We start from the raw sequence: 27,866 nt of genomic DNA, 5'->3' as shown, positions 1-27,866 counted from the left end.
ATCTTCCTGCACTTTTGCTCACCACCAGACCCCACTATCCCCGTTCACCCGGCTTCGGGGTCCTCATGACCAAGCACAAGGACGTTGCAAAACGGATTTACCTTCCGAGGGCTCTTCCGTTTAGTTCCCGATTAGGCAGGAGAAGTAAAGTTCAAGTACGAAAAATCATCTTGAAAAGTGAGTAGTTGAAGTCAGGGCAGAATGAAGTAACAAGGTGTTCTCCATTCCTTCCCCATGTGCACATAGTCAACCATCGGAAATCTATATCTGCGAACCAATGGTATGTCCAAATGATGACTTTAAGCACTCACATCCACTACGCAGCATGTGGTTCGTCAGGGGGGAGAACGAAAAGTGAAAAAAAGACATCGATCATTCACACCCGAGGCACCCGAATCAATACGGCCCTGATCACTTCGTGTCGACGCCCGTGTGCACAGAATTCAACAATTACTATTAGCCTATGAACCGCTCCACTCGACCCAAGTCTGCGAAGGTAAGTATTCGTAGACCCCCTAGTCCTTCGATTCGGAACTTCCGCCTTCCACAGCTTTCTCTTCCATATGATCCCCAGCGTCTTGGTCTTGCGAAGCCGGCGGTGGTGTGTCACTCCAGTCCCACGCATCAGAAAGCTCACCGCGGCAGAGGGCTGTCATCACAAAAGACAGGATACACGCAGGACTTAGATACAACAGCGCGGGTTGCGCCTTGCCGAAAAAGTGCATCACTGACATCGTCGTTACCAAGCCAGTTACGTAAGCGGATAGGGAAGCATGAAAGTAAGGTCTGGAGAACCGGGTTCCGCTGTGGGACTGTCTGGAGAAACGATGGTAGTCGTAACGCAGCGCCAGAGCTATGAATGCACCAGGGATGACAACATCACCTAACCCAAGCATCGTAAAACCCCGCAAGTCCGAGAAGACCATAGATTTGGGCCATAGCAGCTTGATAGGAATGTCAAGCGTGGTCGCTACTTCGACCATCTGGACAAACGGAACAATTAGAACACCAGGGGCAGGCATTGGGTCGGGAAATCATTAAACTCACCACTCTAGTCCCGAAAACCCACCATATGTCATAGAAGAAGAGGCCGGTTAGGAGTATTGAGCCTGTCTTGAACGAGTCGATTTTAAGCAGAGATAGTGCGTTGTGGGAAAAGGAGAGTGACAATATATCCGTAAGCAGAACAGACTTCCGACTCGTAGCCGAGAACGTATAAAGTGCCGAGGGTATGATGGATAGAGGAAGCAAGTATAATGTGGGTGTACGCCAAGAAAGAGTTAGAATTTCTGCAGAAGAATCTTGAGTCAGAGAAGATAGAATGGAGAGCCCTGTTCGAAGACCTACTGTTGGTATCTTTATAGATTGTAAAAGTGTGCTTTCCATACTTCTTCCATCGATCTCTTCCCACTGCGAAGACGTACAAAGAGATCGATGACTAAAAAAAACTCAGATTGAGTACGTAGAGCTCGCGCTCAATAGTGAAGCCAACCTTCCAAACAGATCCCATCCCAGCGACGGAGAAATACATCCCAAGAAGCCAGTTGATCCACTCCTTTCCAAAGTATTGAATGATCATATACAAGGCAAAAAGGGTCACAGATCCAATCTTCCATCTTGCATTTCAGCTACAGCCGTCGAAAATGCGGGTAAAGGCTTACTAGCGGGAACAACCAAGCATCCTCCGAGGACACCCTCTCGACATCTTCGTCCTCGTCACTTTCATCAGCCCCATTCCCCTTTGTATTCTACAAGGCCGAGATATTTATAAGCCTCGTCCGCTAAGTTTTTTTGCAACACGTACAGGTAGAGAGCCCAAAGAGCCCAGGTATATAGACGTACTCGCTAACGTCAATAGCCCAGCATATGACGACAGCAAGTCCCAGTCAATATCTTTCATCCGTGTCATGTTATGCCTTCTATACGCCCTTTCAAAGTACGGATATCGTGGAAGAGCGGAAGAAAGTTGATGTGTCAGGTTCAAGGAGGTGTTGATCGATCGTGACAACAGTGCTATTTTTATTCATTACATAGTCAAGCCGCTCGGCTACAGTACCACATCGGAGCAAAAATTATTCTGTACCCTATCCTACGCCCGCGCTTTCAATGTAACCGCATAGGAGGTTTCCAGGGAATATACAGGATCATCAGGATAAATTGCATATCCGTCGTCCGGAGTAGCTCCGCTGTGCTAGACTTTAGCCCGAATAATTCCATGGGAAAATTTGACGCAAGAACGTACGATGATAAATAAGAACCAGCTTGCCTGCAGAGAAATTAAAATTTCTCCAACAACGTAAAGGAGACCGTCTCTTACCAGATAAGAGCGCCAGTAAGACCCGAAGAGACAACTTCCTGATACCAGGCGCCATAAACAGTAGCTTGATTGGTGGTGACTCCAAACTCCTCTAAGATTACGGGCTTTCCCGCAGCTGTCATTGACGTTGCATGATCAGCGATCCATTGTGTACCCCATCCCTGAGGATCAGTGGTTTGACCCCAGCTGATCTGCAATCGTATAAGCTCGAGTCTTAGCGAACTGTTAGAGGCAGTGAACATACAGGATAGGACTAGAAAGGCAGCATTTGAGCAGGAGAACTCAGATATTTTCTCGATAAAGGTACGCACATGGAATGTACCGAAATCAATGCTACCAATGGCCAAATTTGCATCAAAATCGATACCTTCGCTACCTCTGAATCCAAAAGTATTAGTTTAGCTTACGTGGGAGAGTAATTCGCGTACTGATATGGATATGTTGGTGCGCTAGGTTCATTGTAGAACCCTTCATCTCCTATCCCGACAAGATGGTTGGGATCGATCGACTTGATGTACGCTGAAATTGCCGCGGCCCATTTTGTGATAGTCGTTGTAGTGCATGATCCAGAGGTCGTCCTACTCGCAACATAGGTGTTCAGCGACCAGAATTCTAGAACGTTCGACTTCCATAATAAACGTACCCGGTACTCCCCTTGCATCTAGGTTCATTTGCAAGCTCCCAACCTAAAATAGTAGGATCGTTCACATAGCGCGAGACGAAGGTCTTGACGTAGTTCATGTAAGCAGACTACAGATTCATGTTCAATCGACGACGTTAGCAAGTAGAAATTCCGAGATCACTTACTATGACCTCACAGTCGGTATAGAATAAATCGTGCGCAGAGCCAGACCCGACAATTTGGTTAACGTATACATCCATTCCGCCATAGTCGGACCTAAGATGCGCCGTCATAGTATGAAATGGCTATATGATGTCAAATCTTTACCAGTTGTTCGTTCTGACAAACAGAATCAACATGAAATTCTCATTATAGAGTAAAAAAACACAGACAAGGCAACAATAAGCCTCAAGCCATGTGCAGCAGCAGCAGCGACGACGGCATCTAAGAAGACCACGGGTTAGATTCTCTTTATCTGGGACCACGCTTTGAACGTACCAAAGTTTTGAAGACCCGTAGAACCTGTGTTGATAGTTGGTGTACTTCCGGACCAACTCTGGTAATAAATCCCGTTAGGACTCGTTACCTCATTGAAGCCCCTAGAAATACACTCGTTGAGATAAGAACACTGCAATATTCTTCACGAAAGCTTACCATGTGCGGACGACAGTGGCACCTGTAGCCGCGATGTCTGCGAAGGCTTTATTCATATCTGTAGTGCTATAGCCCATCAACCCGACCCAGTATGAGTTGGCGCTGTCAAAATATTCATTAGAACATCACACTGATCACAACATGGCGATGAAAACGTCTTACCCGAAGATAGTGAATTTGGCACCGTTGAGGCGGAACTCTGTGCCAGAGGTAGTTACAAAGCCAGTAGAAGATGGTGCGGAAGCTGTGGTCGACGTAGCAGTTGTGCGAGAAGTGGAAGAAATGGTTGTTGATGTAGCAGTCGTGGGAGCGGCGGTTGTTGTGGCTGTTCCAGGCACACATTGAGAATAATAGTCATTGAGAACTGTGCATACTGTACCACTAACGCAAGCTGCCATTGTGGAATTAGTCCATGATTAGTATTCTGAAGCACTGGTAAGTTACGAACTGGTCTGTCCTGTCCATCCAATGCCGCCACATTGGCCCCACTCAGGAACAGCAGCGAACGCAGAGCACAGGAATGTACTCAGAGACAGAAAAGCGAGCAGATGCATCTTTCAAGCCAACACACTCTTCCCGTAGTGGAATATATATACCAAGGCGCCAGCTGGATAAATTTCGCGATCAATGCGGCAGCATACTTCAGCGAAGTAGTGCCGTCTTAGAAAAAAATTGATATGAACGGGCGACCACAGAGGACAATGAATCGACGCGTGATAAAAAGTATAGGCGAAAATCATCCGAATCAGACGTCCTGCTGATGAACACTTGATGAAAGTGAACCCTTGAGCAGCTGGCAGCGAAAGACCTAGCCACGGTGTCGATATCGGTGTATAGTTCCAAACTTGCCAAACATTTCACATAGTCAAATGAATGATCACCCAAGTCCGAGGCATGCCCATCACTTGCCCAGCTCACATCCGACGCGCCAGGGCAGTAAGGCATAGAGTCAGATGCGACAAACCACATGACGTTACCATCCGTTATTAGGCCTAGCTGGTCCCAGGCAGGCAGTCGCAAGTCCCTGAAGTGATTGCTCTCAGGACCCGGTTTGGATGCAGGGCTCTGGCTTTCAAGCCACGGAAAGATTATCTAGATAACCTGTGGACACATTTCCGTACTTGCAAAATGAGATCCATTGGTATCACATAAGCGTCCGTATCATCAATATCCTGCTGCTATACCATTTTTACGGGAATCACTCGCAGCTTCGGACTCAGGTATAAGATATTGATATAAACTGTGAGTTGGATAAAGAGCTTACCAAAAATCTTCCCATCCTTTATCATAACACCTTGTACAACAGAGGCGACGCGATTTACATCGGCAACTATCCAAAGTCAATGATGTAGATTCCGGGCATGTCCAATATGACTATACCAGTAACATTGTGTCCTCTACTTCTTAAGTCATCCAGGATGTCACTGGGATACACATTGTCGGCATCCAGAAAAAGGGGATATAATTGATCGTGAAGTCGTCCGAATTCAATAGCCTCGCCGAGATTCAAGCCCCAGTCAAGATTCAGTATCACTTGGAAGACAGCTGGAAAGATTCGAGATCCTCCAGATCCACCAATGCTCAGGTAGAACGACCCATCGGCATTCTCAATGATCGTTGGCGATGTCGACGACAGGGGACGCTTTCCAGGCTCAGGATAGTTATCTTTGTAATCACGCATCAGGAGGACAGAACACAATAGGAACTCGACATACACGGTGAAGGCCATAAGCCGAATCCATTAGGCGTCCCAGGAACACTGAAGTCATCCATCTAATGTGCTGAGTGAGCAAAACGTTGACAAATGGAGTAACGCCGTACTTCGTCGTTCAGAATGACACCGGTCACTGGGTCAAGAACCTCTGACCCAAAAAGAAGGTTTACAGTGGACGTTAGCGACACTGCCATGCCGTTTTTGTCAACTATAGATGTATGGCTCTGATATTCACAAATTGGTCTGTTGGTATTGTTTGCAGTGTCGCGGGTACTCACCGTTCCATGATCTGTCAAGACATCATATTCAGGGTTATAGTAATCAGGTGGGTGTGTATGTCCCTGAATACTGTATGAGTGCAACGACATGAGTAGTGGAAGGACGCCTCACATCCGTGATATTGGGGAAAATGATGTTTGCAAACGCTTTAGTGGATATAGAATCTATGACGTCGGTATTATTTTGAAAATCGGGGTCGCATATTCTAGTACTAAAAGGATATTAGACGCTGCAGAAACTTGCTGTAGGTGCTACCGACCGTGCTGCAAACCCGAATTTCATTGCCTCAACTAATCTATGCGTGTTGACACCATTTCGTTTCTCTAAGACATACTTTTCTATCAGATTAAGCATATGAAGTAGAGCTGAGGACCTTGTTAGACGCCTTGGTGGAGAAGAGCAGTATTCATCCTCACCAGGTCCCGAGGTAGGTGCGTGGGTGGTGTATATTTTCCGACCTTCATAAGTCCCTTGGAGAGCTCGCGTCACTTTCACTTTGTACCTTTCGAGATCCGCATGGGACAGGATGCCACCAGTGGAGGCGATCTTCTGAACAAGTGCATCTGCAATAGGGCCCTAGCATGAGGTTAAGTGCAAGCTACAGGAGAGGGCACATCTAAACATACCTTGTAGAAGGCATTGGCACCTTCACTAGCGATTGTCGCAAGGGTCCTGGAGTAGTTTGTTCTTCTGATTATTTCTCCTTCTTTCAGAAGCACTCCATTCGGAGCAAAAATATCACGCCAATCCGGGTTTCCCAGCATCAAATCAGCAAACCACTATAAACATGTCAGTGGCAAAAGAGTGCGAACGTCAGAATATTCATTCCGCACCGGAATTCTACGTCCCAACTCCTTATCGACCTGCCAACCGGCGGCCAAGTTGACGCTGGGTTGCACAAGCCTGTTCCATGGAAGTGACCCCCATCTGTTGTGCGCCTCTTCCAGCCCACGAACTTCTCCTGGCACGGCGACCGACAGGCCTCCAAATCTTGAGGAATTTGATCCGGCCGGGAACATGGACGAGTTCGACAGCGCAGGAGCCATTTCTCGGAAGTCAATATTGAACACTTGTGAAGAAGAATTGGCATCTTTAGGTGGGATGCGAACGGTCATGAAGCCGCCTCCGCCGATACCAGACCTGAATCGGCCTTAAGAAGAATTATCAAGGAGAAGTGCTGTACTTGTGACATACGAGAACATATTGACAACCCCAACACAGAAAGTCACACTAATGACCGCGTCTACGGCATTGCCCCCGTCTTTGAGAACGTCGACCCCAATGTCAGAGCAACGCTTGTGCTCCGACGCAACAGCGCCATGTTCTGCCTCGATGAGATATGCAGGATTGCGTGTTTGCTGAATGATAGCCCATGGATCCGGTGGCTGATGTCGATGACATAGGCTGGTCCATGCCAGAAGACCCAAGAAGCAGCAAAGGAAGACTACGCGAGGTTTCCTCGACCTCCGAGTCTCCAATGAAGACGATGCAGGGAGGGGTATTTCACTACGGCCGGCCTTGCCTTCCCCAAAGAGATGCCACGACTCCATCCTTGCAGTTGGAAGGAGAGAAGTTATTTTGCGCTGTTATCAGCCGGCTGATGATAAAGCGGAGGCAGAAATTAGATTACTATTACGAATCCGATGATAAGACTGTGCTTACATGTCGACCATCGTCTGTGACTAAAGGACTGGAAGCAACAGTCTGTCAGCCCTTGGATACTGGCGTAGATGCTGCGCTTGTGGCAGTTTCATGGAATGTCGCTTTCTGAGTCATTGCTCTCGTTCGAATTCGCGACATGTCACTGCTGAGGTCGGCACGCGTTCAGTGGCAATAAGGAAAGCGTAGGATACCCGTTCATGGTATGATTTTGAGAAGACCTTTGTTGATTGAAGTGAATGCGGTGACCGAATACTAAATTGACAGTATAATCGGCAATCGCCTTATCACCCTTCTCTCGTAAATACAACCACGACGCTCTTCATCTGCTGGATACCGTTGGAAAGCATGCCTGCACGCTCACGCAAGTTTTCAGAGGCAGATCTCGGCGAACCAAGGTATGTTTCTATTCAATGATACAGTTACACTCTGACCGTATTTCCAGTTCCAAGTCTACGTTCTCGTCTCTTTTCGCGCATATACAGGGTGCGTTGTATCAGCTTCAGTGTAACGAACGCTTCAATGGCTTCAGATATTACACCTGCACCGAAGCGACAACGAACGGGCCTCAATTCACGATTTGACCGCATGATGGACACCGTGAATGTCGCGTGTCGTTCTCCTGCTAGGCGCGACCGGACGCGTTCAGCTGGTTCATCTTCCAACAGCAGCTATGTGATGCCCACCACACCTCTGGATGTATATGATACCCTCCAATCTGGAAGGCTAGGGAAGGATTTTTCTGTCATAAAAATGAGGCAGGGAACGGTGTCTCAGGGCGAAGACCAAGATAGTTCCTTGCTTTATCGAGAGGTTCTTGCCAATCTTCGTTATACTAGATGACATCCTTACCCGATGTTTGCTAGAACTCCAGCAATCATCGATCCTTTGAAGCATTACCTAGCTGGCTATCCGACGCGTTCCTATCACTAGACGAGACACATCCATTGCGTCTACTTTTACCTTCTTCTATGGAACAACCCATGTCGTCTTCTTTGAAAGATCCAAATGACTGTAATCCGGTATATCTCTCTGACGAAGAGAGCCCGTTTGCGTTCAGTGCCCTTGAAGCTGACGGAACGGAACTTCAACTTCGTGCTACTGCTCTTCCTTGTTCTGACAGATCCAAAGTTTCGCCGAAACTGACTCAACTTAGCAACCTACAATCGCTATCTTTCATCCCATTTACGAGGCCTGGTCCCGCTTCACAAGTTTCTCACCCTCACCCTTCACCGTTTGTAGCAAGAACGTTAACATTGTCACCGCCACCACCGTCCCCAACAATATCCTGACTCGTCTTGTCGTGATGCTTCAAGACCACGTTCTTATCACTCATCTGACCCCTCATCACACTCTCAGCTATTCCAAATTGACTCGTCAGACCTGCCCCTTGCTGATTTGCCCGACAACTTCAATATCAACTCAGAATACGCCTATTTCAGGGATACACCAACAAGTGCTTCTCAACTTTCGCATAACCACCTTGCTTCACCGTATTCTCAACAAATGCTTACCCCATGCTCGGATATCCCCATTGCTGATTATTCATCGGATGAAGTAAAGCAGGACGAAGCTCCGATTTCTCATATTTGCTTTCACCGAAGAGAAGGAACAGATATGTCCCGGTTCCAAAACATATTCTCTACGCCGGGACCCGGTTATTTGATCTCTCGCCCAGTTCACTTCGATTCGCCTGCTGAAAGTTCAAGTTCTTCTGACCCTGTTTCTGAGATCAAGTACGACGTGGAATGCACCGAGTTGGATTTCCAATGGAAGCCTTATGATAGAAGCAGAACTGCTGGGCTACAAACTTTCTTTGTTCCATCCGAATCTCCCGCGGACCATCTGAGCGAAGGCGGACAGGAAACGGGAGTAATTGAACGACTCGGTCAGCCTACATCAGCCAGGGGACGTGCTGGCAACGTCAACAAGTTAACTGCGGAGGCGCCGTCTCATCCTCAGACGTCTACACCTCGTCACTACGGTTCATCTCCGGGTCCCTTCCGCTTTGCCCTTCCTTCCGAAGCACACCAAACGTCAGGACCACCACCCACATCCCCTGCAGCAGCAATAGAGGACAAACGTCAAATTCTCTCGAAAGAGGAACGCATGCCTGCCTTTGCTCCTGCTCCCGGTATCTATCTTTCTCCCCTTCAACGCTCTAGATCCTCTTCCATCGGTGTAACAAATGTTGTTGAAGACAAAGTGAGCCCTTATTGAACTAACGTAATCTCGTTTTCCCTGATCTGGCCATCGTAGGAATTATCTTTGATTGAAAGATTGGACAAGGTATCTTCAAAAACCAGTAACGAAATTTCTACCTCAAATATCGACGAATCGGGCGACGTGTTGGGGTCCCAGTCTTCGGCTGATTCGATCGAGTCGTGGGGGTGATGAAGCATGATGTATGACGTTCATTGTTCCCATTACTGGTATATACACGTTGTTCCTTTCGCCCGCCCGTAAGGTACGTAATCGGATGCGCCGTGCCGTCGGGATAATGATATGGAGTCATTAGAAAATCTCCTAGTGTCTTTATTGTGATGCATGTGCGTTGCGGGTGGACGCTTGAAACTTCGGAGCCTTATGATGGTACGGAACTTGGGCTGACTTGGGGCACATATGCTTCCACCCCTTAGCATGTGGCTCTGTCCAGGATCCCATCTTGATTTTGGCTTGTCCATAGCGACCAACAATATATTAGATCTGTCCGGTGTTCAAATTCCGACCCTAGGAATAGACGCTAAGGTCTGGTTCAACGTGATAAATAAAATCTTGCGGTCGAATAATCAATGCTGCGCTTGTCATCATGTTTACTTTCATTAACTGGCAACGCCTTTCATCATTCAAGCAAGAACACAGAGCGAAAGAATGCCACTCTGTGAAGATATTCGAACATCATCTGCACTCCCGGCGTCGGAAATGATGCACTACGGCCCCAGCGCTTTTTCAAAGATCGTGAGGAGAGTTCGAAGGATAGTTTCATGATCATGAGTCTCGTGGACCTGCTCTCATGCTGTAGTCCTGTTACTTTGATGATATTTCACGGGTAAATGGGGAAATGTCGTATATTCGACTTCACTGTGCCAATGAAAATGCCTCAAGATCTTGCCCTGAGTTTATCCCTGGCCCGGACGTTCTGGCACCCCGCTGTAATGCGCCGGGGTGTGAAAGCAGATCAATCGTATCTCACCCAGAGAAAGTTCACAAACCTGAATATTCTCGACATCCAGGCTCGGCCCCGCTCGAACCACATGGCATAGTGTCAACATCATATGTGTCAAGTTGTTTTCAACGTCAAGTCAATGACTTTTGAATCATTTCTTCCTACTTACGGTTTGACCGGTACAGATAGGTACAAGTCTCCTTACTGCTGTCAATGAGTTAATACTGTGAGCCCTAGGACAATTGTAAACTAAACAACTTCATATTCTGTTTGTCACCGAGGTGAAGAACGAGTTCGGAAATCATTTGAAGCAAACATTAGGCATCGTCTCCCAGGTCGCTTTCCACAGCTTATATTATGGCCCCCACCAGTACTGATAGGAGCGCTTCAGTGTTTACTAGCCCACATCAAGCTGGGTGGGGTCTAGACTCGAGGCTCTTGCATCGCATACAATCTCTCCTCCTAAGCTAGAAAATTCGAGGTCTTAGGGCCGTAAGGATCTATAGAAGAAGGGGTCGGCTTGCCTGAGACGAAATATTATTGACGGACCTGAAATATGATACCTGCCAGGTGGTCGCCCTGAACTTTAACTGTGCGAACTGCAAAAATCCATGCTGCATGAAAAAGGTCACAATGACCGGTTATTGCGGAACTCTGCTTTGCCGTACCGCACACAACCAAGCTTTGCCATCCTTGACAGATTCCTCGATTACAAACTACTGGGAGCACGACGCAGGAACTTGGCTGAGTTAGCTCGTTTATCCGGACGTTTTTGGGAAAAGAAAAGAGCTCCACGATGGCCTTGGATCGGACACTCGCTTCAAGCTGTGTAAAATATGCTGTATACTATGAAGGAATTGGAGCCTTAGCTCAGTGGAAATGTCAACATTTTTGGACTTACTTTTCAATAAGGCTTGGTGGTGGAGAGTACAATGGAGTGTTGGTGCACCCTTTACGAATCAAGTGTCATCATGAGTACTTGGGACCCTGACCGGTTATCTAGGTATGACCTGGTGCTTTTTGAAAACCATAACGCTCCTGCCCGAAAGCCTTGCGTTGGTATCCTCAACCGCGACCTGAAAAAGATCTGGAGGAAACATGTTCTGGTATACCACTGTATCGCCAGACGAAGCCCCGCAACATCTTATTCCTGACCATTAGAATTGTTTTTCTAAGCAAGTACGCCCTTACGCCAATCTGACGCCAAAACTGATGTCGTGTGGAGCCTTGTGGGGCATGAAGAATGGCATTTAATGTCAGTAGGTAGCACCATTGTCCACACATCATGGAGTCCCCGCCTGCACTTTCTGAACCTCAGTCCCGTTCTCCCAAAACTCAGGAAGGACAAGCTCCTTCTCAGCCTATGCGGCAGTTTCCTTCTCCTCAAGCCGATGAGGCGTCCTCAGGACGGATCAGCTCGTCGTCAGGATCGTGATGGCGTCAGCCGCGTTCTGACCAGAAACGAGGACCCCGGTCGCACACTCCGAAAAGGCGGATACCACGACCGGACCTATCTCAGCCATTGATGATATTGAGCAAGTCATTGGTCCAGATGTTCCTGAGCCTGGAACAAGCCAAACGGACGCGCTGAAGCTGAGACTAGATCTCAACTTGGCCGTGGATATATCCATCAAAGCGCGGGTGCATGGGGATGTGACGTTGTCGTTGCTGTAAGTTTTAGTCTATGACATTGCTTCGAGCTGACCACTAACCAGTAGTGGATGAAAGAGGTTGATAAAGGTCCTAAGGTTGAATTTGGATTCAGGGGGCGTTTGTCGACTGGATACCGATGACTGGAAATGACTGGTGGACTGGGATTAGTACATTTCCTCAGTAGAAAAGCACCTTTCGAATCTCACATATGAGCATAAAGTAGTTCACCGTGAGTAGGACGTGGGTGATTGTCTACTACATTCACGGGGCGCAGCGGCGGCGCTGGAAATAGAACAGGAACAGCTTGCTGAGTTTTCACGTCTGGTGGGGGAGATAAATTTTGGTAGCGGCTACCTGACATCCTTTTGTGTTGCACGGTTTCTAGCAGAGTCTTTGTTCGTCGGATCATCATCAGGTGTAAAGAGTATATGTTCCCACTTGCTGGATGACCTACGAATCGCAAGTCAAATAAGGCCATGGTCGCTGCTCTACGAATTCATGAAGACGGAAGCTGTTGAAGAAGGGATTTTGATACGAAGAGTTCAAAATTAGACACGTACCCGAATAAGATCGAAATCTGATAGAAAATGCTAATGACCGAACTGTTTGCTTACATGTAGTATGATAAGCTGTGATGAAGAATCGATCAAGCCGTAAGATAAGGTTGTCGAACTGTTGGCGAGTCCGCTCTTGCTCGTCGACATCAAACTATTAAAAGATGGGACCCATAGAATTTTGTCGAAATTATCCTAGGCTAAGTTTGAGGAAGAGTGTCGTTCGACGAATACGCGGAGGCGTATCTATTGCACGGATAAATATTGCAATTACATGACATAGATATTTTGGTTTATTTGAGTAGGGATACTGAATTCGAGGTCGACAAAGCACAGGGTCCTTGTCCGTCATATTGTCACGAAAAGAGTCCTTTGGTGCTACAAGAATTTGAGTGGTAGATTGAGTACAACATGTGTCTTCTTCGCAATTGCCTTGCCCCAATCAATTGCAATGGCATAAGGGTAGAAGGAAGTGCTGCGCGCAAAGTTCCACTTCACGACAAGCAATATAGACATCGCAGCATCTCTAGATGGGAAACACAGCTGCAAATACCAGGCACTGTGTAGAGGCACGCGGGGCAGGCATGGGTAAAGCGAAAAGCTCGGATATGATGATCAACGAGCTTCGGAGAAAGAAGACATATGGATGAAGGTGGCTAGTCCATTCAGGAGCGTGGATCGCGAATCTTGAGATCGGATTCATCACGCATAACGAAGCCTGAATTGTTGGAATACGATGAGGACATCCGGTCTGAAGATTGCGAAAAGCCGCTTTGGGTGGGCATGTATGTGTTCCCAGGCATGGTGCTGCGAGATGATGACTGGGAAGGAATGGAAGGAATGGGGTAAGACGACGAGGCAGAGGAACTGGGAACGTCTGAGTGCTGCTCCTCCATGACCATCGATGTATCCCATGGCCCGCCATCGATGTCGGAAACTGAGCGCGGTAAGGTGAGAGTGCCAGGAGACAGCGAGCTGGCGCGAGTCGAGCCCCGCGAACTCGACGAGGAATCCCGGCTGGGGTGGGGTAAGGCAGTGCTGGTATCGCCTGACGATGCATCGGGTGCATACGCCTTGGGCATGTCCTTGCCAGTTGGGCCTCTGCCTAGTGGTGACCGACTTGCTGGTGGCAAATTGAGTGCCCGTCGCAGGCAGTCATTCTCAACCTCGAGCTCAGCCACTCTTTGTTCCATTGCCTAGGCAAATTTCGGAACACCAGTGAGTACTTCCATCGTCAATGAAAGGGCAATATACCTACCTGTAAATGAGCTGCTCGTCGTTCTCGAAAGGCCCGTTGGACATCTCTGGCACGATTGGGTGGTAGATTGTCATTTCGCTTGCGACCGCGTTTTGAAGACATGGAGAGAATTGAAAGCCAGACCAAACACCCGAATTGCGAATTCCTTTTTGCACGTGGAAAAATATTTTTCCTTCCGCTTCCATGGCTGGCAAGCATGGCAAGCGCTCCTCTACTTCAAAGATAAAGGGAAAGCAGGACGCTGTAAAAAAAGCGTTCAAGAAGAAGCAGAAGTCTTCACACAAGTTCCAAAACGCCGACATGAGGGAAAAGCTGGATAACGAGGCACAGACCCTCTACACCAGTGTGTGTATTTCTCCTTTTCCCCTCTTCATGCAGTCACGGTGTTGAACCGTTATCTAGCTTATACGACCCGACTGCGCTGCCGTACAGCCCGCTTCCCGACAGGTACAAGCTACCGTCGATGATCTGTCAGCAGTGCTTAGTTCCGGATTGTGAAGCTTACAACTGTAAGTAAAACTTTATAATTTCCATAGTCGAGGCAATGTATCTACGATGATTGCTCATTCAGGAATGTATTCGTACCTAAAGGGAAGACAGTTCGGCGTGAAGATCATAAGTAACATAAGCAATCACCCTGTACCAACTAGTTTTAAAATCGGCGCAGCCCAGCGTATATATATACAATATACCACACAGTGAAAGACGAAAAAAAAAATGAATGAATGGGCACAGACAATTTATATATACATCCAGCCATCACAGCAGCATTAATTCATATCCTCCCACGCAGGCTGCGGAGGAGATATGGCCAATTTACCAACTTGCTTCCTCTGGCGAAGGTTCTTGACCTCCGTGTTGATCAAATCCCTTAGGCGCTCCAGGTCAAGACTTCTCTCAGGCCGTGAACCCATCAGGACATTGCGCCATATGCCTCCAGCAGCGACAGAGTTGTCCACGCTTCGTTGCATTGGCCGGTGAAGACGGACCATCTTCTGGATGAGGTGGTCGGGATTAGGATAGAGGGCTGTAGGCCATGCTACACGAATTGCGAACCACCACCCCAAAGGCTGATTGAGTAAAAGGTCAGAACAATGAAATGATACATGACACAAACACATACCCTGCCATCGGGGAGGGTCTTCTCAGGATATGAGTCGTAAGTCGTCAAAAGGCCCTCAGGAAGAGAGAATCTAATGTCATGAGCACTGGTATACATCGACAAAAAAAAGTTGAGAGCCTACCTATGGACAACCCAATGGTTTTCGTCTGATCTGTGCTTAGCTAGGACCACTAACAAGCGTGGCATACCCTGCAAACCAAACGGTGTCCACAGATCTCGCAGCATCCCACAAGCATCCCCGTGCCGCCCGTGGAAGACAGCATTGTTGATTGCATCAGCCATGTTCGGCGGCACAAACAGACGGTCGACAGGCATCTGAGGATTATCCGTTAATCGTGATCGAACATATCGCTTATACGTCTGTGTAGACCAGATGCTCATAGCAACCTCGTTGACCTGACGACCCCTCATTGTACTCGCCAGGGCTCCATCGAATTCACTAAGCGGCCAAACTATGGCCCAGCTTAGGAGGCGCTGGTGAATCTTCTGCCATGGAAGGAGGCCGTTATCCGTACTGCTGTAATTGTCATCACCATACGTAGGTTGAGGTGTTGTGACGACACTCCGACTGCTCTGAGCAGGGATAGGTGGAAGAGGGGCTTCGTTATCATAGCCGGTGTCAGAGCCAGGAATGGTTGGAGCAGCCGCTTGCTGATTATCTTCATCATCGTACTGATCGTCGTCTTGATGAAGTTCCCAACTGTGATGCGAAAGACCTGACTGGCTACCAGCCGGCTTCTGCCTAAGCTTGTAGAGCTCCTCGACAAGGAACTGTTGGCCAGGAGAATCGTCGCGATCGTTGTTGTAGTAATCATTAGCTTCACCATCAAGATGCGGGAAGCGACGAGCGGGCTCCTCGTATTCTTGCTCGGGGAGGTTGCCATGTTCGTTGTCCTCGTCCTCGTCCACGACTACCTCTGTGTGAGGTTGATACGTCGAATCCGCCATGGTCCCCGTCGGCTGCGTGAGGATATTGACTGTCTGCGTGACTGGGGTCTGACCGTATTCCTCTTCCTCGCCTTCTGGTTCCAGCGATGGAGGAGCTCGAAGGTTCTCTATCTTTGGTCCAAGGCTTTCAATGCGTTGCTGCATAAGAACTATTTCTCGCTTGAGATCTGCGGCCCATCTCGGCGGTTCCTGCCATATAGTTCGACTACAGAAGTAACAGAAAGAGCACTTATGCTTACCTCACTATCTCCCTCTTGAGTCCCGCCGAAACCGTGACCTTGATGGTTCTTCTGTAGCTGCCTGATTGACTGCAAACAGTCAGTATCCACCACGCACGGAATGTCAATTTGAACAAACCTCGTTGTCGTGTTTCATGCCTAGGTCTTTAACCCTCTTCCGAACAGCCTTTCGCATCACTTTCCTCACCACTTCCGGGGTTGAGCCGTCGTTCAAGAACTGAAACAAGACGCAAAGATCTTTGTCGTGGAAGTGAGAATTTGCAACATCTGGCTCCAGAACAGACGCTTCATAGTATGATGTTCGCGGCGTTTGTGCAACGGAAGCTAATGCCGCTTTCATGACCTCAGTCTCTTCATGGTTCAAAGCACCGGGTGAATTGGGACGCGATGGTGTGGGAGTGGCGTCCGCGTCTCTCCTTTGGTCAGGTTGTGATGCTGCAACGGAAGCAGTCTTGGTGTGTTTACTGGATGCTTTCGACTTCGCCACTGAGCTGCGCAGGGACCTCAGAAGGGGGAGCAGTGGGGGCTCTCGAATGATACGAAGGTTCCTTCGTAGACTCTTCCGGAATGGTTACGACACGACCTCGGACCACGGCGTGTAGGAGATCTTCGGTAGTTGCAGCGTGTCTATACGGCGAGAACGGCCTTGATTGGTGAGATGCGGAAGACCCGTTTGGTGGGGATCGCCCTAAGATCGAGATAAATATCGGAGCTAGCATAACAATTATCTTATCACACCTTTGCCATTAACACGAGGTGCTGTCTCCCCTCCAGTCTCTGATCCATTGACCTTAGATCCTTCTCTGCGACTTTTGGCAGCGGACCGTGCTTTGTATTGGGATTGTGAGTCCGAAGGGCTGACGGAATGCAGCCTTTGATGGAGGTTTCGTTCGAGTCGGAGACACTGGACTTAAAGGCATATCCTCCTCGCCAACCCTGCTTTCAGGAAGGGACGGATAAACGGTGCCCTTCTCTGTGGGCCGCGTTCTACCCGTCACACGAGACTGGGTGGACTGGGGTGACAGTGGTCTATACTCAGCTGCCGTTGGATCAGGTCTGGCTGTGGACCTCGGAGACTGATGGGAAAGTGTTACTGAGCGGGAAGGCAAGAAGTTAACAAAACTTACGTTCGGGACCGCTTTGGGAGAGGTAGAGGCTCCTGATTGGGCGATGCGGTTACGCGTACTTTTGCTAGATGGCGATTCGACGCCAATCGCAATTGATGCAGCCCTGGGAGAAGTAACGGACTCTGGTAGAGGGACCTTGTATGGCTGACCTGGTGTCACACCGCCATTTGTATTAAGATTCCATGGAACAGCAGGTTTTGGCGGACCTTGCTCCCATTGAGGCTATGAAAGATAATGAGGCAAATTTAAAAATCAGGGTCAGGTAGCTCACATTCCAGGTGCTGAACACGGCAGCTGGATTGGCAGAATATTCTTCTGGCATTGGTCCCATGTTACCAAAGGATGGGCCAGAGTCGTAAGATTCATAACGAGGCCCAGGTGGATCTTGAGGGCCGGGCTGGAGGCGGTGTTGAAGGGCATTATGTACTGCGGAAAACAAGGTTACATACGATGTGGAGAATCTCTTCACCGTTTTGCGATCTCTCTTGAATATCCGAAGCGATGTCCCCATCATCTTCTTCATGATTGTTTTGTCCATAGCTGACATGAGAGTTAGCTAGTTCGTGGAGGGCGTCACTATGATGACTCTTGGAGGGAGACTGGACTCTGCTGGCGTCGCGGGACCGGTGTTGGTATTCCTCGTCGTCCACAAGAGAACGCGGAGGATCATTGTCAACCTCATCCCTGGACATACCCTCAAGATAGTCTAGGACTGTCAATAGTGTGAGATTAAGCAAAGTAATCTGGAGTGCACTTCTTCACCTTTCTCATTCGGACCTAAGGTAATTTGTATGTGAACATTCCGTTGTCAAACGATACAGTGTGCTCGTACCTGGTGTAGAAGAACGAAGTAACATAGACCCTAGTACATCCCCGGAGCTCTTTGAGCCCTTTGCAGACATGGTAATTGTAGAAATGTGTTATCGAGGGAATGATTTGATTGGTGCGTTTCGTTGAAAAAATTGGCTAGCAGTTACTGCTCAAGGGTAGAAGCGAGCAATATAATGGCAGTAAAAGGGCAGAGAAGGAAAAAGGGAGAAAAATGGAGTTGAAGATATCGCAGAAGTGGAGGAATAGGAAGGAGGTGCAGCGCGGTGTAGACCGACCCGGAATCGTTCAACAAAACCAACCATGCCAACTTGCCAAACAAACGTCAACATCAACGGACCCTGACCGCGGAACAGCCAATTAAATTGTGCCTGCCAGTGCAACAACAATCGTCCCTCTGGAAACGGGTGCTTCCCATCCCACGATAACAATTTCTCAGATTATTAGAATCCTTCTACCAATTTTACCACGGCAGATTTTGACTCACCACCCAATTGCATCCATGGAATCGATGTGCCCCTTGATCGAGAGAGCTTCTCCTAAAGCGCAAGATCATGATCGCAGATCTACAATCGCTTTATTTAAAAGACAGACGCTAGTCAACCACCCATTTCCGACCCTCTGTACGGATTTTTGGGTCTATAGAAGCAGCAATGATTTGCTATGGAAGTCAGAGCTGTACCAGAATCAAAGCTTCCTGGACGATGCGCTTCACGACACAATAGTAGCTAGCATTCAAGTCGATACTCTGGATCCACCAGACACGTTTATGTATGTGCTTTAAGGAAATCATATAAGGGCCTGCCCAGGTAACTGCCAGGTTCCTTTGGAGAACCTCATGATTTTAGCTGGACATGACATCTGAGAGTCTCCGGTAGATTTTGTGGGGTACACTGAGAACCCGACAGCTGTGCCTAGTGGACGAGTGGTGGCGAAAATGCAGCAACGTCACTGATGCGCTTGCCACGGGTATGTATTACCAAAGGTGTTGGTAACTCTAGCATGATAGCTCAAAGAAAAACTGCAATAGACATCAATCATAGAACCCATTGTATCATATTTTTCCGACATTGCTTCTCCTAAACTACTGTAGTTGGGCTTTCAGCTGTGAGCGCTGTGTTCAATGCTGTCCATTTGCCCGTACACTTATTCTACATCACCGATTACCTAGGATTATTATAAAGTTTATCCTTCCCGGGCCCTGGTTACCAGTAGTACTCTCTCTGGTGATGAAGATAACCGCATAGCACATGTAGATCTCAGTACTAGCTTAGGTGTATTCTCATGAGCATATCTTGACATCCCTGCTCCGGAACTATTAGCTGCATTTCCTCCGAGGTGAGAAAGCCAAACAGCGCTTATTCCACGAAATATATGCAGATCCATAGGACTAATTTGTCGCTTGTTCCTTCAATGTTCTATCTCTCAGATGGCAAACAATTGAAGAATTTTTGATGGAACTGAATTAGTAACCCTATAGTTATAGATAGTGCGAGTCGTAGTTTGGAAATGTGAAAGAAGCCTATTTTTAGATTCGGAACAATCCGGCAAGCTCTCGCCTGAATAAGCAATGAACACTTGGCATTTTCTAGCATCTTCCAGCACGTTCCCATTTTTTCTCCGCTTTCCTCCTTGATTCGAAGCTCTAGAAAGATCATGAAATGACATCATTGAGGATGGTATATAATCCTCGTTCAATCTGAATTGCATCTAATCTCAACTTGTTTTGAAGCATGTTCAGCGCAAATCCCTTCTATCGTAGCTCGCCCTACTCTTCAAATTACTACCCTTATGGCCACTCTGGCTATTCCCCTCTTAGCCATTACCCATCTCCCTACGCCTCTCGTGTAGCCGAAGAGCAGCAGCACAACGCTCGTGTCCAAGCTATCGAACGCGAGCGAGAACTTCAACGGCAGCGCCTTCTCGCCCAACGGCGGAGTGAGCGTGCGAGACAGTACTTGGTCGACACATATGACGCCGATACTGTCAATGCTGATAATGATGACGAAGATGCGTATGACTATGAATTTGGCCGTTATCTGAATCCATATGAAACCAGAAAGCAGGTAGATATCTATCAACAGTTGAATCATTGACTCCAGGCTAATTCATTATTGTAGACGACGCCTATAACAACGAGTACTTCAAAGCACTCTATCCCTATACGGTCTCCATCACCTCCCAAAGTACCGCGACCTGAGCCAGTCAACGTATCGCCACCCACAGATGCAGATAATGCCCCTTCGTCCCCCCACCCCTCTGGTTCTCAAAGCCCAATTCCCCGAAGCCCCTCCCCGTCCCAACGACACTCATCCCCCTCTCCCAACTGAGCAGTCATTGGACGAGCCCTCTAGAGAGTCTAATGAGGTCGATCTAGTCCAAAAATCTCTTGACACCATTGAGACGATCCAGAAAAGGTTCGAAGGACTGAAGACTACCTTTGCATGGCCGTCTCACCTCGATTTTGAACTCGATGGCGAGGTGGTATCCGTTTCTACTAACGGTTCTTCGGAGCCGAAGTTGACGCCACCAAAGCTCGCTTATACGAACCGCAATACACCTTTACACGCTTACAACGAGGCGCTAAACCGTTTGCTCGTTCAATTGGATGCCGTGGAGAGCTGGGGAGAGCTGGAAATTCGCGAACGTCGGAAGTGTGTCGTGTCAATGGTAGAGGCTGAGGCGGCTAGAGTTGAACGAGGGTGGAAGGCAATGTGGGAAGGCAAGTGTGTGAGTGCGGAGGAAGAGGAGGAAGTCATTGACATCGTCACCGAAGCCGGGAAGGATGATATCCAGGACGATGAGGGATATGGCGGCGAGGAACAACAATGATTGTTTCATTGTCTCGGCCTTCCCCTCATCAAAATTTCCATCCGACATCGCAGCTACCCAATGTACTTCGCAATATTTATTATCATTTTTCAAGGCGCCTGACAAATTTCCGATGAGCTGTGTGCTATTATCAAACATTAATTAACCAATTTATGCGTGTCGGATACGCCTCACCTGCCGCTCCATCTTCTTTCTTTGATCCGAGGTTATTTCTTATGCTGCAGCCGATGACGATTCAAGAGCTCAGTAAATCTGGACCTATCTTGAGCTTGGAGGACGTTCTCGAAAGCCGCTTGTCGTAAAAAATCCGTTCTACTTGCGACGCTCCATTACATCGGAGACACGGGACATGTTTGAGGTTCTTTACCCGCGTAAATGCATTGCCTTCACATGGAGTAGACGGACATTTTCGTCCGTTCTGCGAATGCCTTCAGTTACACGGACTCCTTTGTTTCACTTGCATAAAGGTATAAAAGCTGGAGGATGAGGTGGTAGTATTTCTTCACTCCTACCTGCCCAGCTAAAGCAGCCAAAGAACCCTCATTAAATCACGACCATGAAGTTTTTCTCCACGCTCGCTCTCGTCCTCATCCCTTCTTACGCCCTCGCCGTGACCGTTGGCTATGATAATGGCTACGGCAATGGCAGCAACTCACTCGCTAATGTTGCTTGCTCGGATGGCAGCAACGGTCTTCTGACCAAGGGATATACCACATACGGCTCCCTTCCTAACTTCCCTTATATCGCGTCATCCGACTCCATCGCAGGGTGGAACAGCGCGAGCTGTGGGTCCTGCTGGCAATTGACATACAATGGGCGCACAATTAACGTGCTAGCGATTGACCATGCGGTGTCGGGATTTTACACCTCAGAGGCTGCGTTGAACGATTTAACGAACGGGCATGCGGTTGAGTATGGGTCGGTACAGGCCACAGCAACTCAAGTGGACGCGTACAGTTTGTGGCTTGTGATTTCAAGTGGCAAGGCAGCATGGACTTTTGGACTGGAGGGCATAATGGACATAAACTACGGTACTAGCGGACTCATATGGGACTTTTGCATTCACATTTCAAAGTATAGCAAGAGAGTAGTAGGTACTTACACACTCTGAACAAATAAAGGACTTTCATACAAGAGTATGATGATTAAAATCCATTGCAGTGCCTCGGACCCCATTTATGGGGTCCATGCTACACTGCATATGTTGTATTGCTACTGTGGGTCACTAAGAAGGGGGTCGCTAGGCTAAACTACTATTGTACATGAGCGTATGTATTCTATTGTAGGAAACTTCTGCGTGGTTGCAAGTACTCGATGTGGGGTATATGTATCTTGTAATCTAGGTGTCTAAGAAACGAGATGAATGTCCGTTTTGAGCTCGTTCGAGCCCTGCGGCGTGGAGAAAAATGTGGTTCTGGGTTTGGGCGGTCGGGACGTGTGACTGGTGTTGGCGCTATCGTCATACAAGAGTAAAGACTTGCAGCAGCTCATATTTGGTCAAGATAATGGGACTTGTAACGAATTGTTACTGATACCTCCTAATTGGATATAACCCTCCCCGAAGAGAACCGAATGTTTCGTCCAAAGACTAAGAATCGATGTTGTTACCGGAGGCCGATGCATCCCCCAGGGTGCCGAAACCGAAACCCAGGCGGATGCACACGTTCCGGTAGGTATAAACATATCCGAGCTACAGAAGAGAACCATAGACAGGCAAGTCCATCCAACACCGTCGCCACTACTTTGGTCTCCAGGATCTTATCCACCGCCACAGACATGATATCTTGAGAAAGAATTACAAAGTCAGCTCTTTTCCCGGGCACCAGTGAACCTAAAGTCGTTTCGGTAAAAGAGGCATAAGCAGGGTCGATAGTCATCCCTTCAGGATATACAAGGTGAATATGCAGCCCATTGTCAATTCCTTGATCTTACCTCTGAGCGCTTCCCGTCTGGTTAAACGCTGTTTTGGGAACCTGTGACGACAGAATGTAAGTTTCTAATCTTCAAGTAAGGTTATCGCACACAAACCAGCCATCAGGTCCGTGAGGTGATGTTCCATCTGCTGAGAGACGCGTGATGGCGGCGTAGAAACCTGCTAAAGGATTTATGCCTTCCACTGGGGCGTCTGAACCCAACGTAATTTTTGCCTTGTTGTCGAGAAGACTGCGAAACGCGTACAGTCCTTTGACGCGCTCCGGCCCCAGGCGCTCCTCAGCGTACCACATATCGTCGATACTATGGAGAAGACCAATTAACTGGTAGTGGACACAAACCAACCAATAGGCGTACACATGCGTTGGCTGCACACTGGCAATAACTAAAAATAGGCTTTAATTTAATCACCGTGTGGAAGAAGCGTTGTTTCCTACCTCCCAGTTCTCCTACTCGCTTCATGTCGGCTTCAGTTAGCAGCTGGCCGTGTTCCAACCGTGGCCGTAGAGTAGCAACGTCGACATCAGATAACGCTTTCTCAAAGGCGTCTAAAACAATGCCGTTGGCACGATCGCCTATGGCATGGGACATTCTCCATTCAAAACTGGATTTAGCCAACCATCAAGAGAACTACTAAAATACGAGTGCACGCACGACTTGCCATCCGTCTTGAAGAAATCGGGGAATAACTCTGTTGATCAATTCAGGCGGCATTCGCATAACACCATTCGTGCTAGGATTGTCAGTATACGGTTCATAAAGCTGGGAACGTGATGGTCAGCCGCAACACACAGATCAGAACTAATGTGCACTTACTGCGGCACCTCCAGTTCTGAGAGCGCCTAGGTGCTTCGGTTCAGAAGGCTTTCATTGATGAAAGTGGAGTGTTCGTGCGCACCATCAGCGAACATCTTCACGCTTCTGCAGTGAAGCCGTCCATTCCCGGCGTTAACCAATGGGGCGATACGATCTCCCCAATACTCGCCGCTTTCATTAAAATAAGTCATCCCATAGATTCGAATCTATAGTGTCAGATAGCAAAACGAAGATATACCAGATTTTTCGTATCGTCCAACGTACCAGCAGTGTTCCCTCTTCCGCTCGCCTGTGGCTCATACATGGAGGAAAGCGAAATGAATAAGTAGTAGAGCTTACCTTTTGAAGAATGCTAAAGACTGTGGAGCAAGTGCTGCAGTCGTGAATTGAAGTTAATCCACTAGCGAGAGCATCTCGAACAGTGATAGTAAAAAGCCCATTAAGGTCAGCGTCAGTGGCTTCAGGTTTATGAATGAGATCTTGTGCATTGTCAAGGAACACTCCTGCATGAAAACATAACATTAATCAAAGGAGTTACTGTGAAAGACTTTTACTTGCCATTGGGATTTCCATCTGAATCTGTCTCAATCACGCCGCCCTCAACATGTTCGGGATAAGGACCATTGTCATTCAAAGTGGCTCGAGAGACCCAGATTGCATGTCCGTCCTTGCTTTGCAAAATTACGGGCCGCCCGTGGACGATAGGGTCTGCATCCAAATCATCCTTTTGTATCGTAAGCGAACTTGGAGACGCAGATGCAAAGGCAACATAACATACGGCATTCGGCCAACGGCCTTCGGGCCACACAGTATGGTCCCATCCCCATCCCTGCACTACTTTCGACTTGTTATTAAAAATATCAGGATCCGATACTATGTAATCTCTGACAGACGTGACGACCTCTGGGTCGAAAATCGATGAACACTATAGGAACTGCGCAGTCTGTGCAACTCACCCTTGATAGTTTGACCTTGCTCGAGAGGGATAAGTCTGCTAGCGCCGTACTCAAGAATGTGCGCATGAGAATCTTGCGGGCTGTAAAACACCAGGATCTGTTTCAAGAGTGAAACGCAACGAACCTGACATTCCCGGCACAATGATGTACCCAGGTTTCGCATAGTAGATTGGTAAAAGCCTTCTCTTGGTTGTAGCTCCAACGCTGTTGGATATCCGCTAGGTGGAGGTAAGCGGAAGACGTCCCAAAATAGCAGGAATGCATACCTAAGTCTCCAACGTCTTGTATATATGAGCCGTGTACCACCAAGCACTCCACTCGGGAATTTTGCTCATCGACCAGATGGATTTGTTTTCCATTGGTCGAGCACAGTGCATACGACTGGCCCATCTCCAAAGAGAATCGGTTTCGGAGCAAAAAACCAAGAGTTGCAAGCAAGACGGCGCCTAATGCTACTAGGCGATATCTGGGAGATACTTGGTGACCAGCTTTAATTCGTTTGTCGTCGAGGACTTTACGAGAGTCTGCCTCCCCTTTCGCAGGGCGGCAAGGCATATCTGTACAGTAAAATGTAGGGTTCGAGTTTTAGAATCGGAAGACTAGGGGAGTAAAATTTGAACCAGGTGCCAGTGACTTGCAACTTGTGCTCCAAATCCTTTAAGTACCCACGCGGAAATGCTAGAAATTTGAGATTTTTCTGAGCGCTAATCAAGTACTAGGCGCGCGCTAAAGTTGGGTAGTCACCTGGTGATATCGATGGCGCTCCAAGCCCGAACATCGAAAATTCAAATTACTGCTACTGCAAAGTTCACGGTCACGTTATACGAATGCTCACGCCAACAGAAGCCCTGGGTTCTGCTGCTGGTGTACCATCGTCAAAATACAACGCTGGATTCTGGCTCTATCAAATATTATCTCATGATCGCTAAAAATAAAGGCGTTTCAAGTTTGGAGGTTTTGCAGGTGACCTCTCGGTCTCTACAATAATCCGAATTTACGTGAATCAAGTCAACAAAGCTCACCGTTTTAGCTTGCAGGTTTCCGGACGTATCTTAGACTCTTGCGCTGCTGTTGTATCGGTTTGAGCCCTCCTCTGTCACGGGCTTGACAGCGAATTGGAAAGAAATGGAAGCAGGAAACAGAAGTTTCTTATCTGCGCGCAAAAATCGATGCGATTTTTACTAACAAGATGTTACAGCCTTTGCCTCTGCGTGCCGCACGTCCCCAACCAAGCCCACCTCTCCTAGAAATTTTGATCTCTACTTTTGCGCGACTGAAAACTCATGGCATGCACAAACATCTCTTCACGACTAACTTAAACTAACTTGAACAGATTGTCCGAGTTGATCGCGGAATCTTTCGGCGTATTCCACTTTGCGTTGACTATTCCACCTGTAAACAAGACCTTGAAAATTTTCTGCGTGATGGAAAAAGCATGTGTTGTGCATACCAACGATACTCTTTCTGGGCGTCTGACTGATCTTTGGCGCCCAAGCCAGCGCTTGGCGAGGCCCCTTGACGTGACACGTGATGAAAGCTCAGCAAATATCTCTGAAGCAGTCGTCTACGCCATGCCCGTCGAACGTCTAGTTCGTTCGAGAATAAAGGAAGGCGCTTATTTACAGTTTGCCAAGCACTTCCTCGGCTTGTTTTGTTGCCACGATGCCGCGTTAGCGCTGAAGAAAAAGTGCAATTACTCGCGTACGTGATAGCATGACACAACAGATAACAGACATTAGATACCAATAGAGGACCTCACAGGAATCTTCATCCACACACGCCCCTCTGCGTCCGCCGGAGGAAGTTTGCCAGCACGTATATTGACTTGCAGCGATGGATGAAGAAGCCTGGGAGCGCCGAGAGTGTCGTCCCTCTTTTTACGGAAGTCGATGAAAGCCTCTTCAGTCGTGCCCACCTTCCCGTGCTTATTGAGCTTCCGTTGTTCACCCACTGTAGTGACGCAGTCGTAGTTACGCCCACTCGGGTAGTCATGGCCGACAAACAACTTGTAGTCTTCGGGTAGGGACAGAAGGCGATTCATGGACTGCATTTAATGATATGTTTAAGAATGTCCATAGGCGAAAGACCATCGCACTCACGGCATATAGCTGTTTCGCATCACCACCAGGAAAATCGACTCTTGCAGAACCTACATCAGGCTGATCATTATGGCAACACGATCAGAATCCTGGGATAAGAGATATTGGAAGTGCAGAACACGCACAAGAAAGATGGAATCCCCAGTAAAAACGGCCTTTCCAACCACGTATCCGATGTGATCCGGAGTGTGACCAGGGAGATGGATAACGCGGCAGGTGAGGTTTCCGACAGGGAACTCCTCGTCATCCTTCAAGAGAACATCGAAGGTCTTCTCAAACGCGTTCCGTTCCAGCCCGTAGACTGGAGCAAAATTTGATTGAACCTGCGTGATACGAGAACCTGATGCATACGGGCACGTCTCCTGGGAGCTTGGATTTGAGATATTGAGCGGCAGTGAGATGGTCTGCGTGCGCATGTGTTTCCCTGTATGGACCATGAGGAGTATGAATAATTACAAAGAGTTGATACGTGCAAGATACGCAAAATATTCAAGTTCTTCTTCTCTATAAATGCAAGCAACCTGTCAGCCGACTTGGTGGTAACTGTTCCGGAAGCAGGATCGTAGTCTAGGACGGTATCAACAAGGACGGCTTGTGAGGTTGTAGGATCCGAGATTAAATACTGCCTAGAACGCAGGTCAGGATGCTCCGACGAGGCAAGAGACTTGGCCTACCATGTGGATGTATGGGGTTCGAAGAAGCAGTTGACCTCTGCGTTCCCCTTCTCGTCGATGACGTACGTCCAAGGTTCAGTTGCGGAAGTGGTGGTCATTGTTCGACGAGACAAGATATTTCTACTAGGACGAGGGATGGAATGAGAACTAGAGGACGTTCGAGGAGGCTCGGGCGGAAAGCAAGGCTCTGGACGAAGAAAGAAACGGCCTTGCAGAGGAACGAAGGCGCGTTGGACCTGTACGAGAAAAGGCAACCTTGGCAAATTGCATGACTGGGTTGAGATTCAACGTTGCTACTTTTATACCCTTCAGGAGCGCACAGGAGACGAAGATTCCGATAATACAGTCCGAATGCTCCAGCCGATTTCCGAATTGACGACCAGTAATGGGATAGGTCCAGAACACAGAATTCGGAT

At 48.1% G+C, this 27,866-nt stretch overlaps 10 protein-coding genes across 10 annotated transcripts; 3 read left to right on the top strand and 7 right to left on the bottom strand.

The window, feature by feature from the left end:
- Positions 1-491: 491 nt before the first annotated feature.
- EV420DRAFT_181281 (signal peptide peptidase-domain-containing protein) lies at positions 492-2,143 on the bottom strand. The gene is made up of 6 exons (XM_060481115.1): positions 1,805-2,143; positions 1,662-1,748; positions 1,493-1,609; positions 1,348-1,438; positions 1,048-1,289; positions 492-983 (listed from the first exon to the last, which is right to left on the bottom strand). Exons 1-6 carry the CDS (start codon positions 1,907-1,909, stop codon positions 516-518), a joined length of 1,110 nt encoding a protein of 369 aa, XP_060333029.1. The 5' UTR covers positions 1,910-2,143; the 3' UTR covers positions 492-515.
- On the bottom strand, positions 1,976-4,368 carry EV420DRAFT_1530493 (mannanase). Its single transcript, XM_060472604.1, has 14 exons — positions 4,042-4,368; positions 3,756-3,984; positions 3,594-3,695; positions 3,438-3,538; positions 3,332-3,383; positions 3,267-3,278; positions 3,125-3,215; positions 2,961-3,067; positions 2,746-2,895; positions 2,629-2,695; positions 2,562-2,570; positions 2,318-2,508; positions 2,243-2,266; positions 1,976-2,186 (listed from the first exon to the last, which is right to left on the bottom strand). The coding sequence occupies exons 1-14, from the start codon at positions 4,145-4,147 to the stop codon at positions 2,090-2,092; spliced, it is 1,338 nt and encodes a 445-aa protein (XP_060333028.1). The 5' UTR covers positions 4,148-4,368; the 3' UTR covers positions 1,976-2,089.
- On the bottom strand, positions 4,276-7,271 carry EV420DRAFT_1530483 (nucleophile aminohydrolase). The gene is made up of 12 exons (XM_060472603.1): positions 6,781-7,271; positions 6,420-6,726; positions 6,213-6,365; positions 6,003-6,162; positions 5,846-5,951; positions 5,698-5,797; positions 5,586-5,648; positions 5,415-5,531; positions 5,309-5,366; positions 4,974-5,258; positions 4,858-4,923; positions 4,276-4,801 (listed from the first exon to the last, which is right to left on the bottom strand). Exons 1-12 carry the CDS (start codon positions 7,134-7,136, stop codon positions 4,758-4,760), a joined length of 1,815 nt encoding a protein of 604 aa, XP_060333027.1. The 5' UTR covers positions 7,137-7,271; the 3' UTR covers positions 4,276-4,757.
- Positions 7,272-7,593: 322 nt separating this feature from the next.
- Positions 7,594-10,114, top strand: EV420DRAFT_1668706 (uncharacterized protein; the record flags this gene model as incomplete). The annotated part of the gene is made up of 7 exons (XM_060479013.1): positions 7,594-7,643; positions 7,691-7,731; positions 7,778-8,058; positions 8,112-8,375; positions 8,402-8,548; positions 8,605-9,450; positions 9,505-10,114. The coding sequence occupies 7 exons, from the start codon at positions 7,594-7,596 to the stop codon at positions 9,637-9,639; spliced, it is 1,764 nt and encodes a 587-aa protein (XP_060333026.1). The 3' UTR covers positions 9,640-10,114.
- Positions 10,115-13,283: 3,169 nt separating this feature from the next.
- On the bottom strand, positions 13,284-13,978 carry EV420DRAFT_1640624 (uncharacterized protein; the record flags this gene model as incomplete). The annotated part of the gene is made up of 2 exons (XM_060477124.1): positions 13,284-13,814; positions 13,877-13,978. The coding sequence occupies 2 exons, from the start codon at positions 13,976-13,978 to the stop codon at positions 13,284-13,286; spliced, it is 633 nt and encodes a 210-aa protein (XP_060333025.1).
- A 385-nt stretch (positions 13,979-14,363) lies between these two features.
- On the bottom strand, positions 14,364-18,444 carry EV420DRAFT_1530387 (uncharacterized protein). The gene is made up of 12 exons (XM_060472602.1): positions 18,146-18,444; positions 17,763-18,025; positions 17,585-17,710; positions 17,520-17,535; positions 17,314-17,462; positions 17,049-17,262; positions 16,925-17,014; positions 16,690-16,874; positions 16,305-16,664; positions 16,187-16,255; positions 15,129-16,136; positions 14,364-15,000 (listed from the first exon to the last, which is right to left on the bottom strand). Exons 1-12 carry the CDS (start codon positions 18,213-18,215, stop codon positions 14,647-14,649), a joined length of 2,904 nt encoding a protein of 967 aa, XP_060333024.1. The 5' UTR covers positions 18,216-18,444; the 3' UTR covers positions 14,364-14,646.
- A 1,638-nt stretch (positions 18,445-20,082) lies between these two features.
- On the top strand, positions 20,083-21,255 carry EV420DRAFT_180637 (uncharacterized protein). The gene is made up of 4 exons (XM_060481114.1): positions 20,083-20,207; positions 20,262-20,863; positions 20,918-21,035; positions 21,091-21,255. The coding sequence occupies exons 2-3, from the start codon at positions 20,368-20,370 to the stop codon at positions 20,971-20,973; spliced, it is 552 nt and encodes a 183-aa protein (XP_060333023.1). The 5' UTR covers positions 20,083-20,207; positions 20,262-20,367; the 3' UTR covers positions 20,974-21,035; positions 21,091-21,255.
- On the top strand, positions 21,252-22,330 carry EV420DRAFT_180583 (Cerato-platanin-domain-containing protein). The gene has a single exon (XM_060481113.1). It carries the CDS (start codon positions 21,530-21,532, stop codon positions 22,082-22,084), a length of 555 nt encoding a protein of 184 aa, XP_060333022.1. The 5' UTR covers positions 21,252-21,529; the 3' UTR covers positions 22,085-22,330.
- A 231-nt stretch (positions 22,331-22,561) lies between these two features.
- On the bottom strand, positions 22,562-25,067 carry EV420DRAFT_1619602 (amidohydrolase family-domain-containing protein; the record flags this gene model as incomplete). Its single annotated transcript, XM_060475497.1, has 15 exons — positions 22,562-22,663; positions 22,704-22,852; positions 22,906-22,946; positions 23,002-23,208; positions 23,263-23,290; positions 23,343-23,480; positions 23,556-23,667; positions 23,722-23,747; positions 23,804-23,927; positions 24,061-24,224; positions 24,280-24,445; positions 24,500-24,624; positions 24,678-24,774; positions 24,807-24,862; positions 24,944-25,067. 15 exons carry the CDS (start codon positions 25,065-25,067, stop codon positions 22,562-22,564), a joined length of 1,659 nt encoding a protein of 552 aa, XP_060333021.1.
- Positions 25,068-26,412: 1,345 nt separating this feature from the next.
- On the bottom strand, positions 26,413-27,548 carry EV420DRAFT_1619601 (Metallo-hydrolase/oxidoreductase; the record flags this gene model as incomplete). Its single annotated transcript, XM_060475496.1, has 6 exons — positions 26,413-26,721; positions 26,777-26,836; positions 26,902-27,099; positions 27,128-27,180; positions 27,257-27,402; positions 27,451-27,548. 6 exons carry the CDS (start codon positions 27,546-27,548, stop codon positions 26,413-26,415), a joined length of 864 nt encoding a protein of 287 aa, XP_060333020.1.
- Between the last annotated feature and the right edge of the window lie 318 nt (positions 27,549-27,866).

The sequence above is a fragment of the Desarmillaria tabescens genome, assembly GCF_030435595.1.
Source record: "Desarmillaria tabescens strain CCBAS 213 chromosome Unknown EV420scaffold_11, whole genome shotgun sequence".
Lineage (NCBI taxonomy): Eukaryota > Fungi > Basidiomycota > Agaricomycetes > Agaricales > Physalacriaceae > Desarmillaria > Desarmillaria tabescens.
Note: the sequence above shows the minus strand (reverse complement) of the source record. Positions and strands in the feature narration are given on the sequence as shown.

Bases quoted from the DNA above. Each gene is read 5' to 3' on its own strand.
- EV420DRAFT_181281 (XM_060481115.1), bottom strand. From the start codon at position 1,909: ATGACACGGATGAAAGATATTGACTGGGACTTGCTGTCGTCATATGCT. The intron at 1,439-1,492 runs GTTGGCTTCACT...AGTTTTTTTTAG, and splicing joins GGATGGGATCTGTTTGGAAG to TCATCGATCTCTTTGTACGT. The intron at 1,290-1,347 runs GTAGGTCTTCGA...ATTCTTCTGCAG, and splicing joins AATCTATAAAGATACCAACA to AAATTCTAACTCTTTCTTGG.
- EV420DRAFT_1530387 (XM_060472602.1), bottom strand. From the start codon at position 18,215: ATGTCTGCAAAGGGCTCAAAGAGCTCCGGGGATGTACTAGGGTCTATG. The intron at 18,026-18,145 runs GTACGAGCACAC...CACTATTGACAG, and splicing joins ACTTCGTTCTTCTACACCAG to TCCTAGACTATCTTGAGGGT. The intron at 16,875-16,924 runs GTGTGATAAGAT...TCTCGATCTTAG, and splicing joins ACCTCGTGTTAATGGCAAAG to GGCGATCCCCACCAAACGGG.
- EV420DRAFT_180637 (XM_060481114.1), top strand. From the start codon at position 20,368: ATGCAGATAATGCCCCTTCGTCCCCCCACCCCTCTGGTTCTCAAAGCC. The intron at 20,864-20,917 runs GCAAGTGTGTGA...TCGTCACCGAAG, and splicing joins GTGGAAGGCAATGTGGGAAG to CCGGGAAGGATGATATCCAG.
- EV420DRAFT_180583 (XM_060481113.1), top strand. From the start codon at position 21,530: ATGAAGTTTTTCTCCACGCTCGCTCTCGTCCTCATCCCTTCTTACGCC.
- EV420DRAFT_1530493 (XM_060472604.1), bottom strand. From the start codon at position 4,147: ATGCATCTGCTCGCTTTTCTGTCTCTGAGTACATTCCTGTGCTCTGCG. The intron at 3,539-3,593 runs GTAAGCTTTCGT...GTGTATTTCTAG, and splicing joins GCCACTGTCGTCCGCACATG to GGGCTTCAATGAGGTAACGA. The intron at 2,267-2,317 runs GTAAGAGACGGT...ATTTCTCTGCAG, and splicing joins CTTACTGGCGCTCTTATCTG to GCAAGCTGGTTCTTATTTAT.
- EV420DRAFT_1530483 (XM_060472603.1), bottom strand. From the start codon at position 7,136: ATGGAGTCGTGGCATCTCTTTGGGGAAGGCAAGGCCGGCCGTAGTGAA. The intron at 5,367-5,414 runs GTACGGCGTTAC...TCAGCACATTAG, and splicing joins GTGTCATTCTGAACGACGAA to ATGGATGACTTCAGTGTTCC. The intron at 4,802-4,857 runs GTAAGCTCTTTA...CTGAGTCCGAAG, and splicing joins AAAGGATGGGAAGATTTTTG to CTGCGAGTGATTCCCGTAAA.